This window comes from Netta rufina, assembly GCF_964035555.1.
Source record: "Netta rufina genome assembly, chromosome: 32".
Taxonomy (NCBI): domain Eukaryota; kingdom Metazoa; phylum Chordata; class Aves; order Anseriformes; family Anatidae; genus Netta; species Netta rufina.
In genome coordinates this window covers 382,486-403,402 of record NC_140156.1, presented here as the reverse complement: position 1 = coordinate 403,402, position 20,917 = coordinate 382,486, and the positions used below count along the sequence as shown (strand labels likewise).

General features: G+C 49.9%; 3 protein-coding genes across 3 annotated transcripts; 1 reads left to right on the top strand and 2 right to left on the bottom strand.

Moving 5' to 3' along the window:
- Positions 1 to 72: 72 nt before the first annotated feature.
- On the top strand, positions 73 to 14,900 carry ATP13A1 (ATPase 13A1; the record flags this gene model as incomplete). The annotated part of the gene is made up of 26 exons (XM_084304087.1): positions 73 to 390; positions 914 to 1,003; positions 1,310 to 1,500; positions 1,852 to 1,924; positions 2,222 to 2,377; positions 2,780 to 2,849; positions 3,474 to 3,580; positions 4,202 to 4,331; positions 4,596 to 4,651; positions 5,286 to 5,412; positions 5,685 to 5,822; positions 6,313 to 6,433; positions 7,071 to 7,228; positions 7,995 to 8,170; positions 8,461 to 8,571; positions 9,097 to 9,222; positions 9,553 to 9,661; positions 10,249 to 10,448; positions 10,813 to 10,909; positions 11,291 to 11,472; positions 11,793 to 11,907; positions 12,199 to 12,395; positions 12,830 to 12,972; positions 13,551 to 13,662; positions 13,884 to 14,027; positions 14,376 to 14,900. 26 exons carry the CDS (start codon positions 73 to 75, stop codon positions 14,484 to 14,486), a joined length of 3,558 nt encoding a protein of 1,185 aa, XP_084160213.1. The 3' UTR covers positions 14,487 to 14,900.
- A 138-nt stretch (positions 14,901 to 15,038) lies between these two features.
- MVB12A (multivesicular body subunit 12A) lies at positions 15,039 to 17,523 on the bottom strand. Its single transcript, XM_084304004.1, has 9 exons — positions 17,406 to 17,523; positions 17,233 to 17,325; positions 16,605 to 16,701; positions 16,402 to 16,528; positions 16,171 to 16,308; positions 15,918 to 16,015; positions 15,503 to 15,567; positions 15,365 to 15,415; positions 15,039 to 15,281 (listed from the first exon to the last, which is right to left on the bottom strand). The coding sequence occupies exons 1-9, from the start codon at positions 17,490 to 17,492 to the stop codon at positions 15,219 to 15,221; spliced, it is 819 nt and encodes a 272-aa protein (XP_084160130.1). The 5' UTR covers positions 17,493 to 17,523; the 3' UTR covers positions 15,039 to 15,218.
- A 127-nt stretch (positions 17,524 to 17,650) lies between these two features.
- DSN1 (DSN1 component of MIS12 kinetochore complex) lies at positions 17,651 to 20,818 on the bottom strand. Its single transcript, XM_084304090.1, has 12 exons — positions 20,757 to 20,818; positions 20,634 to 20,655; positions 20,486 to 20,540; positions 20,043 to 20,297; positions 19,556 to 19,629; positions 19,270 to 19,342; positions 18,960 to 19,047; positions 18,571 to 18,630; positions 18,319 to 18,390; positions 18,063 to 18,210; positions 17,907 to 17,994; positions 17,651 to 17,805 (listed from the first exon to the last, which is right to left on the bottom strand). The coding sequence occupies exons 1-12, from the start codon at positions 20,789 to 20,791 to the stop codon at positions 17,720 to 17,722; spliced, it is 1,056 nt and encodes a 351-aa protein (XP_084160216.1). The 5' UTR covers positions 20,792 to 20,818; the 3' UTR covers positions 17,651 to 17,719.
- Positions 20,819 to 20,917: the final 99 nt, after the last annotated feature.

The following is a 20,917-nucleotide window of genomic DNA, read 5'->3' as shown; positions in this document are numbered from 1 at the left end:
GCGCGCACTGCGCGTGCGCGCCGCCTCGCGGCCCACACCCGGAAGCGGAAGCGCGCCGTTGCTAAGGGGAAAATGGCGGCGGCCGGCCCGGCTGCGGGCCCCGCGGACGAGCTGGTCTCGTCGGTGACGCTGTACCGCCGGCGGCCGCGGCTCCTCCACGGCACCGTGCTGCCCTTCGTGGCGGGGCTCTACCCGGCCTGGCTGTGGCTGTGGGGGCCGCGGGTGTGGGCAGCGTGGGGCGAGGAGGAGGCGGCGGCGGAACACCGGGAGGGCCCCGCGCCCCCCGAGGCCGCGCTGCTGACCCTGGCCGCCATCGGCGTGCTGCATCTGCTGACGGCGCTCTCGGGGCTCTGGTCGGTGCACGCGCACTGCGCGCTCACCTGTGTAAGGGTGAGTCCCCGGCGCGGTGCTGGCCGCGGGGCCGGGCCGGGAGGAGCCGCCTCAGGCCCCCAGGGAGGTGCGGTGGGTCGCTGTGCACCGAAACGTCGCCGTTTCGCTTGGTCCGACCCAAATCTGGGGTGATTTGAGCGTTCGGAGCAGGGCTGGCTGTCTTTGTGACCGTCAGGCCCTTTGCCCTTCCGTGAGGGGCGATTCCCATGCATTCGTGGCAGTCGTTGTTTCTGCCGTGCCTCACTGTGCGTGCTGTCCGCCAATAAAATGTTGGCTTATAAATTTCTTAGCATAGTCATAAGTTGGGGACAACCCTACAGATAACAGTAATTGGTGGGTTTCTGTTTTGAGGAGGGATTATGATACCCAAAAAGTCCTCGATTGTCATGCTTTTGGTCTGCAAAAACACCCTGCTGCATGGATTTCTTTACTTTTTGTGCCTTAACATGGTCATAAAACATTTCTTCGTGTCTCTCAGAGTATTATAGTCTTCTTCACGATGTGCGTATTGTGTGTGTTTCAGGAACCTAGTCCTAAGAAAGCCACATTAGCTAAAGTTGTGCCAACCCCAAATAACGGATCTGTAGAACTAGTGCCGCTCCACAGAGACCAGGTAAGGACGTGGCCATTGCAAGCAGAACTGATATCCGTCACATGCCAGAAAACGGAATTTTTATGTCAAGTATGCAGACCTCTTGCCTGACATTTCTTAGCTCCTAACTTAACTGCTTGGGGAAACATCAGATGCAGTCAGTCACAGGTGGGGATGTTGGAGATTGCACTCTATTTCCTGTTGTCTGTACCACAAGCAGAATCATACAAGAATTAGAGATGTGAGGGATTGGGAGTTCTTTTCCTTTTTCAGCTGTAAAGTGAGGTTTTTGATGTGTATTCAATTGTTGTTTTTTCCTCTTTACAGGATGAGGATGGGCAGGAAGCTCTTTCCTTTGAATTTCAGAAAATCAAGTACTCGTATGAGATAAATGGCAAGAAACAGTTTCTTCCTGTAGCTTTCCCTGTGGAGCATCCCCTGTGTTATTACCAGAATGCCCGAGGCTATCAGGAAGACAAAGAGATACGAGCAGCTGAGAAGAAATATGGCACAAACAAGTGAGTTTTCCAGGCACAGATCTGTCTTTTCAGAGTGAGCGGGGACCAAGGTATCTCAGTGTGTCAGTAACCAAAGGGTAGAACTACAATCCTGGTGCTGATTTTCAAATGCTTGCTCCTGGCGCTTCCTTTGCATGTGTCAAACTTATTTAAAGCACTAGAACAGTGTCAGACCAGACTGGGGATGGAAAATAATCAGGGGTAGCAAAGTGACTGAGACAAACTAGCTGAGAAGAGGGAGATTGTGGATACTGTGAAACACAGCCTGGACTGACACCAAGTGGCTTTGGGGATGGGCTGTTGTCCAGAGTTGAAAACTTTTAGGTTAATACAGATTCAATTCTTTCCCAGGGCTGAGATGGTGGTGCCAGAGTTCTTGGAACTCTTTAAAGAAAGAGCTACAGCTCCATTCTTCGTCTTTCAGGTAAAATGAGGAGACGTAAAGGGCTGTAAATACTTTGTCCTGTTACAAATTGAAAAAAATCTTTATAATCCTGGTTTGAGCATTGGAATTAGTTTTCTAAAATCAAAAGTACGTGCTGTTCTCACACCCTTAGAATGATTTTATTTGCCTGTTGTGAGAGTGAGCCTGTTTTTCCCTAATGAGTTAATACAATTAAATGCATACCAAATTAGCTGGGAAAAAAAAAAAATGGAAATGGAAGGCTTTTGTTGTCTGAGTGAGATTAGAACAACTTCTGCATTGTTTTTCTCCCTGCAGGTGTTCTGTGTGGGTTTGTGGTGCCTGGATGAGTACTGGTATTACAGCGTTTTCACCCTTTCCATGTTGGTTGCATTTGAAGCTTCCCTGGTCCAGCAACAAATGAGAAACATGTCAGAGATCCGAAAAATGGGCAACAAGCCATACATGATCCAGGTAATCAGAATTAGAGAAGGAATGGTCACAAACACTGGAAACTTGGTGCTTGGCAGTGAGACCAAGAGCCTAGAAATGGGAAAGATCATCACTGGCTGAGAATCTTCTTTCTAAAAGGAACAAAAGTCCAGTGTAAACGGGATAAATTCTTGCTAGTTTAGTCTGAAATTCTTCTTCTTTTCATTCCATTAATTCTTATGGTTCTGGCTTTATTTTCTATTTTATGTTCTTTCATGGTTGGGTTGTTGGTTTTTTTGGATTAGCTTGCTTTGCATAAAGTTCTTGACAGAGCTCTCTTTCAGCTGGCTTGCTGTTTCTTTTTCCCATCTTTTTTCACTGTCCTTTTTGACTATGCAGATGCATGCAGGGCTTCTCAAAGTGCTTTTTTTTTTTTCCCTGCAGGTTTACAGAAATCGGAAGTGGCGACCCATTTCCAGCGATGAGATTATTCCAGGGGACATCGTTTCCATTGGTAATGGCTTGCATGATGGTTGTAATCAAATTCTTGTTTAAAATCAGCTTCCTTTTGGTGTGTGAGGTTGCACAGGGAATAAAAATGTAACAGTCTTGGTTAGGTGCTCTTGGGGACTTTGGTTTTTAAATGTCACGATTCAAGGGTCTGAGGGATTGATCCTTGGGCTGGATCTCTTGGACTTTCTACTGTCTTGAAGAAAGGTAAACACCTAGATCAGTCAGCTGCAGGTTCCTACCTCAGCTTAGGATTGTGAAGGTGAAGAGTTCCCTTCGTCCTAGCAATATCTTCCTTGAATGGAACAGGGAAGGCAGTGCAGGTCTCTGTCTTAACCGTACATTCTTTTTGAGGTTGTATTACCTCAGGATGCGTTCCCAGTTCAATGGGAACTACATGACTTCATTTTGAAACTTTCCCAGCCTGAATAAAGTCCTAACCTTCAAGGCCTCTTATTTCTCAGCAATGTGGAGTCAACTGAGAGACATTAGCCCTTGAGTGGTTTGAACGTTTAACAATCTTCTTTATCTCAGCTAAACTGAAGGAGAGCTGTTCCCTCCCAGCCAAATAGGCAAGCAGTAGTTATTTCTGCCTTCAAACTTCTGCGTTCTCTTGTATTAATTGCAGGCCGATCTCCTCATGAAAATCTAGTGCCATGTGATGTGCTGCTGTTACGTGGAAGGTGTATTGTAGACGAAGCTATGCTGACAGGAGAGTCCGTGCCACAGATGAAGGTCTGTGTGAAGCATCTTCGTTGTCCCTTGTTGCAACCTAGAAAAGTAAAAAATATTCAAGCCACTGGAGTAGTTGTGAATGCAAATGAATCTCCTTGTGTGAACACTGGCCCAGGCAACCTGGTTTGTTTGTTATCAACTCCCTATCAGTGATTGATGTTCTCTGGTAAATGAGAAACAGAATGCCTGTTTTGTCTGGCTGTGTCTCCAGCCTTTGAGCCTGAACTGCAATGTGGGCACAGCATCGCCCTCCTACGCATTCCCCCCAGTCTGGATTCTTTCGGCTGGGTAGAGGTGGGAGGAACAAGCGTAAAGCACTTCAAAACCCTGCACCTTCCTTCTTTTTGTGCCAGTGAGTGACTTAAAAATGATAAAGTAGTGCTTACAGAGCCTCCCTTGCTAAATTCACTGTGCCAAGGGTGAACTAGTCCTCTGAAACCAGAATTTCCACAGGAACCAGGCTATAAATCAGAAACTGAATGACACGTTCGTGTCTAGATTCAGTTCAGGCCACCTGTGGCTGAAGTGAAGCTGAGAACATCTCGTGTGAGATAAAAGAAAGCAATGCTTGAAGATTACTTTAGATAGCTGTGAATCTGAGATCTGCCTGTTGTCCTGCAGGAGCCTGTGGAGGATCTCAATCCAGAGCACGTCTTGGACATGCAGACAGATGCCCGGTTACACATCATATTTGGGGGAACAAAGGTGGTGCAGCACATCCCGCCCCAGAAAGCCAGCACAGGACTGAAACGTATGTACCTGCACAAATTGCCTCCAAGAGGGCACGTAGTATGCTCACAGGTTTATTTCATGTGGCTTGGTGCAACTTTTGAAGGTGGTTATTGAGTTAAGTCTCCTTGGCCCTGCTTACTGTGATTCTTACTGATTTTCAAGTTGACTGTATCCCCTTGTAAGTGAGAGGAGGGTGTAGTTTCAAGTGTATTCTTTCTGAGATAAACCTTTAAAAGATTTGCAGTAAACTTACTGTCTTCATTCCTTCCTGCTGCTGTTCCAGCTGTTGATAATGGATGTGTGGCATATGCTCTGAGGACAGGCTTCAACACATCTCAGGTAAGATGTGAATGTGCCTTCTTGCCTCTGCCTTGTCAGTGATGCTGGTTCTGTTGTTTAGTGCTTTGCTATAAGGAAATCCTCATGAAATACAGCAGCGAAAAATATAAATCAGGGCTTCAAAACTGCTTGTTTGGTTGGAAGAGGGGTAAATAAAGTTGGTCTCTGGCACTCTGTCCTGTGTGCGCCAAATAAGCTGTCTGATGTTTGATGCAGAAGCCTGGGAGTCAGCATTCAGGGCTGGTCTTGTGACTGGCAACGTTCTGTGTACATGCTTAGCTCCTGGTTATCCCTGTTTGTGTAACAATAATTGTCAAGAAGGGGTAACTGGGGTGTGTTTGCAGAGGCTAGAGATGTGAATGTGAGCTTCTTAGGAATCAGTTCAAAATTTAAGACTGATTAAAAAGCTATAGTGAACTTAAGTGGCTTAGGAGTGGGTTTATTTTTTAAATAGATTAATTGTGGGTGGCTCTAGGCTGATGGCTATTAAGAGGTTCACAGAACTGGGAATAAGTTTCAGGCTCTGGCACCAGCATACCAGAGTGTAACTTTAAAATTGGGTTTCATACATATTTGTAACAAACCACTGCATGCTGCAGAGATAGCTTCTTGCACTGAAGGCTGTTCTTCTCAGGGGAAATTGCTACGTACAATCCTCTTTGGGGTGAAGAGAGTGACAGCCAATAACTTAGAGACCTTCATTTTCATCCTGTTCCTGCTGGTCTTTGCCATTGCTGCTGCAGCATACGTCTGGATTGAAGGTGAGCTTTCTTCTTGCCTCTTCCAGGTGTCTGCACAGGAGTTGTACCAAAGCTTGTGGGAAGGACAGTTGACGTAATTTCTGAGAGTTACAATAGCTGGGTTGGGCTGCTCCAGTGTTTCAGTGTAGGGGCCCAGACTGCATTCTGGATGCTTTTCTTGCCCTCCCACAGCTCTTCCTAGGTAGGTGTGCTTCTTTGTGCTATTTGTCTTAGTTCTGTGGGGCACACAGTCGAAGGACGAGGAGTTACAGCTCTCCTGTCTCATCCTATAGGCACGAAGGATCCTAGCAGGAATCGGTACAAGCTCTTCCTTGAGTGTACTTTAATACTGACTTCGGTTGTTCCACCTGAACTTCCCATTGAACTCTCTCTGGCTGTCAACACCTCCCTCATTGCCTTGGCTAAGCTTTGTAAGTACCAAGCCTACACACAAAACCAAAAATCAGACTGCTTTCTTGCACCTGGAACTGTGGGGGACATTGGTGAGAAAATGGGTGTGAAATTGCTGTAGTCTCCTCATTTCTACGCTGTAGCAGTATCTGACGTGGGTTTTGGAGCTGGTCTATGGGGTTTAAGCCCCCCTCTCAAATGCAAGAGCCTAGGAGGGGTATGTTTTGAAGTGGATCCAAAGTAGCTGAACCAAAATATTTACATGAAAGCCTGCTTGCTCAACAGTTCTGCACTGAGCAGGTTCCTGTATGCGGATTAGGAAGGTCAGGGGCTTCTGTGTTGAACTATGCTGCTACAACTTTGTGTCTGTTCTGGTTTTAAACACTACAAGGCTTCAGAGCGGAGAGCTGAACACCATGTTTATAGCTTCTGTCCTGTGATAAAAGCTGCTGATCTGTCCTGGCGTTGTTGTAGCTGATGCGTCACAGACTTTCCTCTGCTCTCTTCTAGACGTGTACTGCACAGAGCCCTTCCGCATCCCCTTTGCAGGCAAGGTTGAAGTTTGCTGCTTTGACAAAACTGGAACGTTAACCAGCGATCACCTTGTAGTGAGAGGAGTAGCTGGGCTCAGGTAGGTGATTGTTGTCAGAGTGACTCGCTGTGTTCTGGGCTTTGGGCACGGCAGCACTCCTCAGGCACAGCTGAAATCACAGTGGGGAAGGGAAGAAATTCAGAGATTCAGAGAGTGAAAGAAGTGGCTTGAACTGGAAGGGGAGAGGGTTGTTAGTCTCTGGCAACAACACTCAAAAAAAGGCTTCCTGACCTCTGGATTTCAAAATGTAATTGCCTCAGGGGATTTCTCACACAGAGTTTTTATGCAGCTGATGTATTTGCAGCCTTGCCGTGTGGTAGCATCCTGCTTTCTCGTTCAGTGCCCTAATGAACTGTGCTAGAAAGCTAGACGCCACAGCAGAGGGATCTCTTGGCCCTTTGATTCTGCAGTTACTTAAACGTGTTAGTTCAGTCTTCTGTTTTGCATGTTCTGCTTGAATCAAGTTTGCTCTGGAGAACTGGCAAAAATTACAGGGTTTGGCGCTGTTTGCAGTTGAGACAGAGCCAGGTTTCCCATGGCTTTGATCTTGCTATGAGAAGCTCTGCTGTTTACTGTGTTAGAGTAGAATTATATTTTTTTCTGGGAAAAATTCCAGGGTTTGTTTGAGATAATGTGAATGGGTCTGCTAACATGGGCAGTCTCTTTTATGCTGCAGGGATGGGAAGGAAGTGACACCAGTATCTGACATTCCTGTAGAAACCCACCGAGCGATTGCTACTTGCCATTCACTTGTACAGTTGGATGACGGGACGCTGGTGGGAGACCCGTTAGAGAAGGCAATGTTGATGGCTGTGGACTGGACCCTGACCAAAGGTAAAACCTTCGTGTGTTTGTTTTGGGAGGGTTGATGATGATAACACTGTTTTTTGTCGGTCGGTTTGAGCATGAAATTATCTGGTCTCTGGAGATCTCCTGTGCCTCATGCTGGCTTTCTGTAGATCATGAATTTGATCTAGTGTGGTCACAAGAACTGGCTTGGGGCAGTGGAAATCCTTGCACTGCGTATCTCGGGGACAGCAAATAGTAAAAGGCTGTTCTCAGGACTGCAGATAATGCATTCTGCAACCAGTGTGCTTGGGTTGCTGCCTTTTGGTTCTAATTAAGCAAACTGCAAAATAGGGGTGTGACTGGCTAGTGAAGATCACAGTTGTGAAAACACGACAGTGTGTGTTTTTAGCACCGTCTGCGTGCAGTCTCTGGAGGTTTTGTGCTCTGCTTCCTTGGCTCTGGCACACACAAATAACTAAAGTAAGAATCCTCTAGAAATCCTGAATGCATATCTCACCGAAACCCATGCTGTTGTGTTTTCTGCTTCTGGATTTTGACCTGTGATAAAACTATAATGGTGTAAATGCACCTTCAACCTTCTGCGTTGCTGTTTATATTAATGCACTTAGACATTCTGACTGGTTATGTCCTTTAATTCTTGGCATTAGAATTTCCAGCTTTGTATGCTTGTATTTAAGGAAGAAATTCTTATGATCTCGGTGATCTGTGGGTTCCTTTGGGACCTGAAGGGAGGGGTGTTGCTTTTGATACCGAGAAACCTTTCAGGATTTCCTGATCTGTTTGTTTCCAGATGAGAAAGTTTTCCCCAGAAGTATTAAAACTCAGGGACTGAAAATTCACCAGCGCTTTCATTTTGCCAGTGCCCTGAAAAGAATGTCTGTCTTGGCGTCGTATGAGAAGATTGGCTCGACTGATCTCTGTTACATTGCAGCTGTGAAAGGGGCCCCAGAGACGCTGCACAAAATGGTGAGCGCAGCTCTCTAGGAGAGGAAAAGCCTTCTCCAGCACGTGTGCTCGTGCTCTTACACCTCAGTTTGTCCCTGCAAAGTCTGGAGCCTGAATACAGGACATAGCTCTTCTGCAAGACAAAATTCCATACTGAACCAATGCCTGAGAACAAACTCCACCAGGGAGTTTCAGTCTACCCAAATGTGCCTCTTTTCCCTCTCAGCATTATTTAATGTGAAATACTGGAATGTGCTACTGAATTGTGTTTGGAGCTGTATTAACGTGACTTTTCCCCACATCTCCTCTAGTTGTCTCAGTGCCCAAGCAACTATCATGCTGTCCACACAGAAATTTCGCATGAGGGGGCGAGAGTGCTGGCCCTTGGCTACAAGGAACTGGGGCACCTCACTCACCAGCAGGTACACCTCTCTTTTTAAACCTTCAAATTGAGCACCTGTGAAAGGAAACAGATGGCATGAGCAGGGCTGCAGAAGAGTGAGGTCTCTTTTGGTTTGCTGTTGCCCAAAATTGCAATAGTTGTGTTGATTGTACAATATGGATCTTCTGGGAAGATCGCAGCCTCTGCGTTGTGCTCCCAGCTTTGACTCCCTGTGTGTCATTGATTCATATTTTTTTTCCCCAGTTTGTAAAGCAGGGTCAACTCTTTTCCTTGTAGCAGCTGGGGAGAGGATTAGCACTGAACTTCTTAGCTGTGAACCTGGTAGTGCGTGGGGATGGGCATTTGTAACTGTTCTCAGGGCCATCTTTGGAGCTTTGTCCCAAAGAATTCTGTCTGGTAGAGCAGCTGATGGGTTGCTCTGTGCATCTCAAAGCACCAGTTGTCTTTCTAGTGATGCTTTGATTGCCAGGAAGCACCCCCAGGAAGACCAGATTGCTGCTCTGAAGCACCAGGTAATGCTGCGGTTACTGATTTGCTTTGGCAGGTGCGAGAGATGAAGCGTGAAGCTTTGGAGTGTGACCTTAGATTTGCTGGATTCATTGTGGTTTCCTGTCCTCTCAAAGCTGACTCCAAATCTGTCATCAGGGAGATCCAGAATGCATCCCACCACGTAAGCATCAGCAGCATCCTGGCCTTTCTGGCAGACTTGGTATTCAAGAAGTGGAATTTCAGTGCCAGAAACCTTTGTGGAGTGAGGGCAAAGGCTTCCCTGTGATGAAGGCAGGGAAGCTTTGTGGATGTGATAATACTTCTATGATGGGATTTGCCTTAACCTAGAGAGAGGTGGCCTTTCTGCAAGGTGCTGCACAGAGCTACATCTCACAGGGAATGTGTCCAGCATGCCCGCTAGACAGAACTCTTTTCAGTGTAAAGGAGTTTCGCCGAGAATGGCCACTTGCCTTCCCAGAACTCATTTTGACCTCTTATGCTTTCCCTTCAGGTAGTGATGATAACAGGAGACAATCCTCTCACTGCCTGCCACGTGGCCAGGGAGCTCCACTTCCTCCAGAGGGAGCACACCCTCGTTCTGCAGCCTCCTGCGAGCAAAGGTGACTGATTCCATGCAGGAAAGCGTTCTGCATACTGGGGGACAGCAGCTAAAGCCCTCCTGGGATTGTATCAAAGTTAGCCACGTGACAGCAGTGTGGTTGCTTGATGCTGATAATGGAAGCTGCTCATTTGCTTTCCAGAGCCCCAGACAAACCTCTGTTCTTTGCCCCTTTTCTTCTCTGAGTACTATGAGAGCTCTGCCAGCTCCTAACCAAGCCACCAGAGCTCCAAAATTAACAAAAACAGCAGCAGCTGGAAGGCCTCTGTCCTGTGCAGATTCAGAGGCCAGAGCTGACACAATAGGAGTGAGCTTGTCCATCTGTTAAAGCACGGTGCAGCCAGGGGAAGCTGAGAGCACTGTGTCACTATCTGACTGCCAGGGGCTGCAGTGCAGGGAGTCCACATAAAGACTGCAGCTGGATGGGAGGCGGGGGTGTCACTGTCACGAGAAGCAGAGGGGCCTCGTGTCTTTCATGGCGAGGGGCTGCAGACAGCAGGGTTAGTGTACGTTGGGTGTCTGGGAGCGTTACTGACAGCCAGGCATCTCACAGGCATGTTCATGTCAAGTTTGTGCTTCTCTTTCCAGACTCCAGCTGGCAATGGCAATCCATCGATGGTGCTGTCGTGCTCCCGATCTTGCCAAGCTCCTTGCGAGAGCTGACCCAGCAATACGACCTGTGTGTGACCGGGGAAGGTCTCTCTCACTTGCAGTCTGTGAACAGACAGCAGCTGCTGAAACTTATACCACACATCCAGGTGTTTGCCAGAGTGGTGCCAAAGCAGAAGGTGAGGGGTTTCTGCTGGGGTAAAACCCAACTTTGGCAGGTTTGCCAGCAGGGCTTACCTGGTGCCTGGGAGCAACACAGATACTAGCACATGATTAGTGCTAAAGCTGCTTTCAACAAACCAGTGTAACCACTTCTGAAACCCATGCCAGCTGGCAGTGAGAACCAGAGATCAGGATGTGTCACATAGTGTTCCTAAAGACTCTCAAGTCCATTCTAGCTCTGCATGCATAAAACGATGCCTGAGGGTGAACCTTTTGGAGCCTGGGTGTGAGGCCAGCAAGTTCCTGCAGAACAGAAGCAGTTGACCAAGACATGTAGATCAGCCCAGGCTGCCAAGCCTCACTGCACAATTCTTCTTGCAGGAGTTTGTGATCACTACGTTGAAGAGCCTGGGCTATGTAACGCTGATGTGTGGGGATGGGACCAACGATGTTGGAGCTCTGAAGCATGCAGATGTGGGTGAGTGTGCATGCAGGACTCGTGTGGCCTCATCTGAGTTTGGCTGGTGTTCCTGCACACAAAATTAGTGTTCGTTTCTCTGGTGGTTTGCGGGCTGGGATTGATCTGAGCAACATCATTTGAAGAAGGATCTCTGTGCTGGTGGAATACTGCTGTGTGTATACAAGCAGGTAGTGGGAATTAGCTGCAAAACATTTCCCTGGGAGAAAGATTCTTCGTGATTTTTTTTCAAAGCTTTGCTTCAGCAAGTGTAACCTGTCTGAAGTCTCTGTGTAACCAGCCTCTCACCTGGCTCCAGTTGGGATTTCTGTGTGGTAAAAATGCTCTGCTAGCAAAGGGATTACGACACTTGTCCCTACAGCTAATGTTTTGGTCTTTCAGGAGTGGCTCTGCTGGCAAATGCTCCTGAGAGACTGCCCGAACGGAAGAAGAGACCTCGAGATGGACCCAGTGATGGGAGGCCTCCGGTGCTGTCAATGGGGAGTGGGACTGTGAAGCCCACGTCCCGTGGTGCCAAGCACAGAGTCATGTCCCAAAGAGAGGAACAACTGGCCATCCAGAGGGTTGGTAACTAGGTGTTTAAGAGTGTTAACTTATCCTTGCTCTTGGTTCTTCCTCACGTTTACTGCTAATTCATGAGAACTGGAAATGGCAGGATGTACTGGGAAAAGACCAGCCTCTCTGGCCTCTTGTTATCCTGAAATGACAGAATTAATTTGGGCAGGGAAGATGCTGCTTTGCTAGACAGCTGCCGAGCTCCAAGAATGAAGATTTCTCAGCCTCACCTTGGAACTAGGGTGTGGGGGAGGATAGGGAAGACTGTCATCAGTCCAGGTTGTGAAAGAGAGGTGTGAATGTGTGTCTTTTTCTTACTGGCCTGCAGGAGCGGATTAGTCAGGTCCTGAAGGATTTGGAAGAGGAGCGTGTGCCAGTCGTGAAGCTGGGTGATGCCAGCATTGCAGCCCCCTTTACCTCCAAGCTCTCCTCCATTCAGTGCAGTAAGTGCATGGGGGTAGCTGAACAGTTGGTGTGGATCTCCATGTGTTCACATTCCTCAGTGAGAATAAGTCTGGATTTGAAAGAAGCCCCAGAGGGCGTGGGGTGGTGAGAAATGCTCCCAAACCCATGGCTTTGCCAGTTGGTTGTGTGCAGAAACCTTGTGGAGGGTTCTCAGACAGGGATGCTGTGTACTGCTCCTCTCTGCACTGCTTCAGAAGAGAAGACTGAGGGACAAAGCCCCCAGACTTGTTTTGTTTTGTTTCCAATCGCTGCTTCTTCTTGCTCCTTAGTCTGCCACGTGATCAAGCAAGGTCGTTGCACACTAGTGACAACACTCCAAATGTTCAAGATCCTTGCCCTGAACGCCCTGATCCTTGCCTACAGCCAGAGTGTCCTCTACTTGGAAGGGGTGAAGTTCAGCGACTTTCAGGCAACTCTGCAGGGTCTGCTGCTGGCTGGCTGCTTCCTTTTCATCTCCAGGTCAAAGGTACGGGGGGGGCGTGCATTAAGACAGTGGCTGGTTGGCATCAGTCATATCAGAATTAATGGAGGAGAGCCTCTCTCCAAAACAAAACAGCGGTTTTAATAAATTAACAGCCCAGAATGCCCCAGGGGGGGAGGGTTTTAGTTCCACTGCATTTGGAAAACTCCCTAAGGCCAGTGCTTGCTTAAGGGAGCATCTTGTGGTTGTGGGCAAGCTGCTTTCTTCAGCTTTGGGAAGTAGAAAAGGTGGGAAGGGTAATGCAGAGAAATGGTTCAATGGAAGCTGTTACCTGCACCACCCAAGATGTGGACCTTATATTTGTTTGCATGAAGTGGAATCCTCGCAGGCATTTCCTGAGAAATTAGATTGTGCTGGACAACTGCATATAGGGATGGTCAGAACTGTTCTAGTCAACCCTGCTTGGTTTTTGCTCCCAGCCTCTGAAGACGCTGTCCAAGGAGCGCCCGCTGCCAAACATCTTTAACCTCTACACGGTTCTGACAGTGCTGCTGCAGTTCCTGGTGCATTTCCTCAGCCTCATTTACCTGTACCACGGTGCCCAGGTGCGCAGCGATTCCAAGTAAGTGTCTGTTCCTCCAGCACTGAACACGTTTTCTCCAGCTGCTGCTAAGCAGGAGGGTGGAAAAGACATCACAGTGCTCTTTCTCTGAATGCTCTGTTGAGCACACTGAGCGTTAGGAGTTTAAAATGTACAGAGAAAGCGTGCTGTGCTGTACATTGAGTGTGCTGGCAGCAACCCAGCAGGGCAAGGATGATAGAAATGGTGGGAATATGGTCTGTGATACCCTGCAGTTCCAGTGGTCTCCTGGCCCCAGACTGATGAGGCGGATTACTGGAAAGCTTTTTAAAAAAGCAAATAAAAAACCCCTTTTCCACTTGATTTTTGTTTTGTGGCCAAGAACCCCATGCTTAATTTTGCTTGCAGTATGTGCAGCTCCACTCAGCTGTGCAAATATACGTGCTTGGGGGAGGGCTGCTGCTAATGGAAGCTACCAAAATTTGGGAATAACTTTCTGCTGGCCAGCAGAAGTTGTGCATAATTTAAATAAATCAATGTCAGTGGGGTGAGGCAAGGGGAACTCTGTTCCTGGTGATCCGGAGTCTGGTCCGCTGATGTTCAGCTTTGTTCTCTTTCAGACGGGAGGAGTTTGTAGATCTCTACAAGGAGTTTGAGCCCAGCCTTGTGAACAGCACTGTGTACATCATGTCGATGGCAATGCAGATGGCCACCTTTGCTATTAACTACAAGGCAAGTCGTGTTTACTTGCATCTCTAGTAGAACCGAAGGAGTGATTTTACAACTAAGATACCACAGAACAGAGCAATGTTCTTGCTTTTCTGCAGAGAAAAGCTCCCTCTCTTTGTGTCCCAAACCATGTCAGGAATTGCTCTATCCTCTAGCACGAACACGTCACCAGTGGGTGAGCACAGTGTCACTTTTGCTCATGTTTCTTCCCTGCTGTGTTTCAGGGCCATCCTTTCATGGAAAGTCTGCAGGAGAACAAGCCTTTGCTGTGGAGCATCATCCTTTCAGGCCTTGCCATTGTGGGCCTGCTCACTGGCTCTTCTCCAGAGTTCAACGAACAGTTTGGCTTGGTAGAAATCCCTACTGAGGTGAGCAGGCAACATTTCTCTGTGCCTACTGCATTCCACACACAGTTTCCATGGGGAGAACAGGAATCAGTCTGTTTTCAGAAACTCTGAAGGAAGCTAAAGGGTTTTAACAGACAATAACTTACAGGAATGCCAGCTACCCAGATAGCTTGAAGTAGAGAATGTGGTAGCAATCCTCCTGGAGCATTGGGGTAACTGTAGCATGCTGCGAAAGCAAGTTCAAGCTTCTAGTTAAGTGGTTGCTGCAGAGGTACTCTATTAAAACGCCTCAGAGCAGAGGTTTTGTGCTGCTGGGACAGTCACTGAAGTGGGGGAGGAGAAGGGGCTAATCACCTGTTTGTTTCCTAGTTTAAGATTGTGATCACGGAAGTGTTGCTGGCTGACTTCTTCCTCGCCTTGTTAGTGGACCGAATTCTTCAGTTTCTGCTGGGGAGCGCAAAACTTAAAGTGCCTTCCTGAAACCGGTTACAAGGTCCTCGCCCCCAGCAGGGCTACACGAAGGACAGCACCCAGGGCCGTGTTTTGACATCACAAGAATCATCCTTACTGTTTTAACAATAACTCTGGTCCTGTTCAGAAACAGACATGGGGAAGCTTTCTTCCGTATCCCGTGGAAACCACCTCTGTGAAACAAGACCTGACTTTTTAATGTTTCCGGGACACACCACCACCTGTCGGGAGTTTTGTACTGCCCTGTTTGAGGAAACGTTTACAGAATTTGGTTAACTAAATCAAAATCGATGTATTTTGAAACATGTTTGGAACTTCCTTTGTGGGGCTGAAAGCTTTGTGATGTTTTTAATAGACTGTGAGACAAAGCACAGGAGCAGATCAGCAGTAAACTAAAGATTAGGGTCAAAGGCAGGAGTTCTTACACAACAGGAACACTACATGCTCTTGCACGAGCTAATGCTCAGAATAAAGAGTTGACAAAGCATAGGAGAACACTGCCAGGAGCTCCTATACAGAGACTTTGGTTAAATTCTCTATTTCAGAAACATTACAAAAATATTTTGGCAGTCGAGAAGAGAAACGCATTTATTTTTCTTCCTTGGTGATTCCTGTAATTGCATATTGATTAGGTTTCTTCAGGTACCCTGAACTTTAATCTGTGAGAGAGAGAGAGGAGCTCAGACCAGCTTGGATGTTTGTCAGCACTTTACATCCTCACAGGACTGGTAGACCCCAGTGCTAGCAAATGCTGGGTGGGAGTCTGGCAGCAGCTGTCCTTTCCACTACAAAAGCATAATTGTACTGAAAACAACAACAAAAAACAGTCAGTCAAGGCAAGACACAGATATTCAAGAACTCAGGAATGGTAAAAGCAGCCTACTTACCTCTTTCTCAATGTCCGCAAGTGACTTAACATTCAGCTCTGCAAGAACAGCCTAAAAGGGGCATTAAATGTTTCTAGGTAAGCCTAGTTAGGAGCTGGGGCTAACCAGCAGCGTGTCAGCACCTTAAAGTATACTCACGGTACTGCCAATGCTGAGGCTGTTTCCAAATCTGGGATGTAGTGTGAAAGGTACCCCATCCATAGCTGAAAAGAGAAGTGAGGGGCAGAGGCTTTAATAACATCCAAGGAGCCCCCCCTGAAAACACCCAGGGTGCTACACCGAGCAGCTGAGGACATCTTAGCACCTTGTGAAGAAAAACTTTCCACGAGAGGTCAGGGATGTCTCTTAATGCAAGCCAGGAATAGCTTTCGGGGAGAAGTCTCACTAAAAGAAATTTCCTCTAAAAACCGTGCTCAATTGCGATGTTTACAAGGATCAGCTGTGCAGAAATAGCTTATGAGCCAACACTAATTTCAGTTGAAGTTCTCCTTAACTAGGGGTACGCTTGCTTTACGCAGCTCCTTGGTGCGTGGCAGATGAAGACAGAGCTTACCTGAGAGGTTGTAGATGCTGGAGGCGTCATCCACCGAGTTGTGCAGTGTGAAGGAAGATCGCTTGGTGCCACACCGAGTCACGGGTCTCTCTGGTGACCTGGGGGACACCAGAATTAACTCGAGTCTCAGCGGGACGCTGCATTAAAATGCAGCTGACCCTACAGGGTGGGAACCACGAGGTGGCAGCAGCAGGAGCTGTTCCCAGCGCCGGCCAGGTCCAGGTAAGACTGGAAGCGTTTAAAGCACACATACTTCTGCTCTGAGTCTGCATCCGGCTGCAGGGAGAGCTGCTTCAGCCCCAGGCTGATGGACCTGGGCTTGGGGACCGGTGGGGGGCTGGATTTCGACAGCGGCCCTTTTTTACACCAGACAGCAAAGCCACCCAGTTCTCTAGGGAAGGGAAAAAAAAAAAGGCATAAAGGGCGTTTTGCAGCAGAAAGCTGGGAAGGGTGAGAGCAGAAGTGAGGGGTGCAGCCTCCCTACCCGATCTTCATGTAGTGTGGGATGGCTTTGCTCTTGCTGCTCAGCTTGATGTCAAACACGGCCGTGTCGGCGGCGCTGAGCGGCTGCAGCCTCACGTACACGCGCTTCTTGCGGGACACCCCAGCACCTGGGGGGGGGAAAACAGCGGGCGGCAGGGGCTGGGGGCCGAGCTCTGGGCCCCGTTGCCCCCTCTGAACACTTACGAGGTTCTGGGAACTCGGGGATGCGGCTGTAACCGGCGGGCTGTGGGCTTCGATCGTTCAGTACCTGCAGGTCGGTCACCACGGGGCTGGCTGCTGCCTGCACGGGATGGGGGTTTGGCAACGGGATTGGAACGGGGCTGGGGACCAGGACTGGGACCAGCTCAGCACCAAGACCTGGACCGGGATCAACTCAGCTCCAGGATGAGGGCAGGTGCTGGGACCTGGATCGGGACCAGCTCAGCACCAAGGTCCAGACTGGGACCGGCTCAGCTCCAGGATGAGGATGGGGACTCAGCACCGGTACTGGGACCAGGACTGGGACCGGCTCAGCACCGAGATCTGGACTGGGACTGCCTCATCCCCAGGATGAGGACAGGAGCTCAGCCCCATTACATTACAGGGACCAGGACTGGGACAGGCTCAGGACAGGGACCTGGACCAGGGGGTTACTCGGCCACGGGACTGGGACCAGGATTGGCACCGGGGGCTTGGGAACAGGACCCGGACCGGGATTGAGGGCTCAGGACCGAGACCAACTCAGCCCCAGCACCCTGGGGGTCTCAGCCCCAGGACCAGGGGCCTTCATCCCCCTTCCACCACCCCTCCTCACCCCACCCGCTCCCCGTACCTGCCCTCCGGTGCTCACGCACAGGTACCCGCCGCCCTTGTGGCCGAAGCCCTTGCCCAGGTTGGCCGGGGCGCCCTCGGTGCTGGTGGCGAGCTGCGGGCACGGGGAGGGTGAGACCGCGGCCGGGCCGCTCCGGGCACCCCCCTCGCCCCCTTCCTTTCGCCCCCGCTCACCACGCTCCACCCCGTGGGGGCCGCCTCCGGGGTCGCGGCCCAGCCCACGCCGGTGAGCGGGGCCGGCGGCCCCTCCGCCGCCGCCATGGCCGCCGCCGCCACTTCCGCGTTGAGGGCAGGCTCCGCCCCCCACCCCGCTTTACGGCGCGGCTATTGGCTAACACCGACAGGAGCGCTGAGGCGATTGGAGGCGGCGCTTTGAGCGACGCGCAAAGAGACCAATGAGCTGCGACGGACGCTGAAGGCGGAAGAGAGCTGTGTTTATTGAGTTCCCCGCGGCCCGGAGCCGCTCCTGGTGCCGCTCCCGGTCCCCTTCAGCCCTCCGGCGGCGCCGGCCTGCGCGGGGCAGCGAGCAGTTTGCGGACCGGCGAGTCCTGCAGGCGTCGGAAGGTCCGTGCAGCTGGAAGAGAGGGGCAGAGAGAGGCCGTCAGCCCCCGGTTGGGCACTCACGGTCCCGGTAACGGTCCCGGTAACGCTCCCGGTGCCCATCCCGGTGCTTACCCAGGTGCTGTGACAGTCCCTGCAGGTACCGGCGGCTGTCCTCGCTGAAAGCCCGCAGCAGCTCCACCGCCTGCCGCAGTTCGTCGAACTGCAAAAAGGCCGCAGGGCTCAGCGAGGTGCAGAAAGGAGCCCGGGGCGCGGGGCAGCGCGACTCACCACCAGCTCCATGCACTTCAGGCCCTCGCCCTGCGCGTCCAGGACCGCCTGGTAGTTGGGTTTGCTGCTCAGGACCTCAGCCTGAGACGTCTCCATGTAGTTTGGAGGCTCTGCGTGTCCTTGATTAGCCTTGCACTCCTCCAGCTGCCTGGAAAACAAGGCGGTTAGCTGCTACGCGCTGCCTGCGGCATCTCTCGGAGCAGGCTTCTCTGTTTCTTCTTCTGCCAAAAGGTTTTCTTTTCAGCTACCAACGCACCTGGCCATTTCTTCAGCTCCCTTCTGGTAGCGCTGTAAGAGCTCATCCCAAGCCTGACATTCAGCAGAAAACCTAGGGAGAGAAGAAAAGAGGTCTGCACACGACCGGTGTTCCCTTCATAAGGCTAAGTTACAGCACTCACCCTCAGAAAGAGGAGCCAGAGAACTAAACACACCACAAATGCACCTTAACCCTCTTTGAAAACCCATTTTGGTCTTTATACAGTCTCAGAGCACACACAGCCCATCTTACCTGGCAATATGCTCCTTGGCTTGGGCCACTGACTCATCTGAAACAGAATCCAACGAAGCCCTAAAGCAGAGAAGTGCAACACAGTACGATATACAGAGATGAAACACTTGAGTATCGTCACAGAGGGCTCTGGTGACTGCTTAGTGCTTACACATCAACGCTTTAAACTGCACAGCACAGAAGAGAGAAGCCTCCTTGATCTCCTCAAGGAAAATAACAGCCCTGTAAATATTCACTGGACTGTTTGCTCAGCCATGTCGTTGCCCCCCATGAAGCCTGGCACCCCCAGGCAACAGGTTCACTGTTTGCAAATTGAGACATCTGGGCAGGGCATGAAGTAAAAACAGAAAAAAAATAATAAACTAGAGATGAGCCAGGCGAGCCCTTACATTTCAGTTTTCTCTATGCAGGTCTTCAGCGTTCCATCTAGCTTCAGCTTCTCTATGTATTGCTTCAGGTCTTCTGAAACCGAGCTGACTGGAGATGAAAACAAAGTAAGATGGAACAACGCTTGTACCTACAGAATTTGTAATACCAAAAAGCAAATATCATCATTCAGGTAATTTTGGCAGCACCTGATCCCTCCGACCCCTCCTTTCAAGGACAGCTGGTTTCATCTCAAGAGAATGCCAGTGAAGAGTTGGTATTTAAAACCTTGGGATTTTACCCCTGCTTTGTGATGCACAAAATACAACTTACCGTTAGCTTCGAAAGCCTCAGGACTAAAACCCTCTGTCTGCTTCAAGACGTGTTCAAGTTTCTGTGCAGAAAACTATGAGAACATAGAAAAGGTCTTAGCACCCTTTAATGTGCTATATGACAAAGTTAAACAGGTCACCCCTAAGCTCCATATGCTGTGTGGCTGCTCTTTTTTTTTTTTATGTAGGTAAACACCTACATAAGGTGTTTAAGCTCAGTTACAGGAATCAGAATGTCAGAGAAAGTTAAAAGAAGAATAACGAGTTTCTACAACAGACAAGCTTACCTGGAAACTGGACAGCAACAACTCAGAAAGCCGATCTGTCTCCGGCAGATCAAGGTTAATTGACTGGCACAATTCTGAAAAATAAAATTTAGGAACAACTTTACACCGAGCCGCAAGCAGCTGAAATCATTCCACAAGACACTAAAGCCTGTTTTTGTTGTACAGGTGTGCCATCTGCAGGACACGGAAGAGGCAGAAAGACCTCCTAGCAAGAAAAATACTCCTTAAGACTCAGCCATAGAAGTAAAAAGGCAGAAACTGCAAACACAGGTCTCCAGAACCCATTAGCACAGCAACCTCCTCTTAACGTCAAGTACCTGGACCTCAGAGGCCATTGCCAACACAGCCATAGGCTAGTAGCTTGGAATAATGCAATTACTCCGTAATTACAGTAAAAACCATTCCATGAAATCAGATTTCAACTTGCAGCAGACTACTGCAGGAGTTTTTCAAGAGAGCTTGATAAGGGGAGGAAGAAGTGCATTACCAGTGACATCCTGGTGAAAAGGAGGCAGAGATTTCCGGCGTTTTGTCCCCTTCAGGCTTGAACGACGCCAAGAGCGACGCTTGGCTTGAGGAGTGACAAGGAGCGGGCTTTTCCTGGGGCTTGGACTTCCACGGCAACTTTTCCTTGTACCTGCTCCAGCTTTCAAAAGGGAACTAACATTCTTGCTAACAGCAGTTACGTCAGGTGCCTTTACGGGTTGCTCAGCATCACCTTTCTTTTCTCCGGGGTCAGGTTCTGAGAAAAACCACTCAAAATCACCACGTTGCTAACGCCAGATGGAGAATAGAGAGAAAAAGGCTTTTTCTGGAGGTTTAAACGTACAGGGCCTTGCTCAGAGGAGCAGCAGTGCAGTGTGTGAGGCTTAGACCAGCACCATTCCCTCACAGCACCCCAGGACTGCTGCTGCCTGCGGCCTCCCCTACCTGACACAGCACCGTCAGCCGCACAGGGGGTTGTCTGAGCCGCACCGGGCGATGTCTGAGGGAAAAAACGGGCCCGCAAACGTTACCACACGCTGCGGGACGGCCCCGCCGCCCCCTCAGGCCGCCCCCGCATCCCTCCAGCGCTCACCTCCTGTGGCATCTCCTCGGACCTGCAAGAACGCTGCGGTCAAGCTCGAGGCGGCCGGGCCCCGCTGCCCACCCCCTAAAACCTCCGGGCCCCGGTTCCCCGGTTCCCGGTCCCGTCACTCACCGGCACCGGGCGGGCTCCGCCGTCCGAGCCAACATGGCGGCCCCCGCTGCCCGCCGTTGGGCGCGGGGCACGCCGGGAAATGGCGGCGCCCCCTGAGGAGGGCGCATGCGCGGGAGCTCCCCTCAGCGTCCTCCTCCCCCCTTCCCCTCACGGAATAGGCG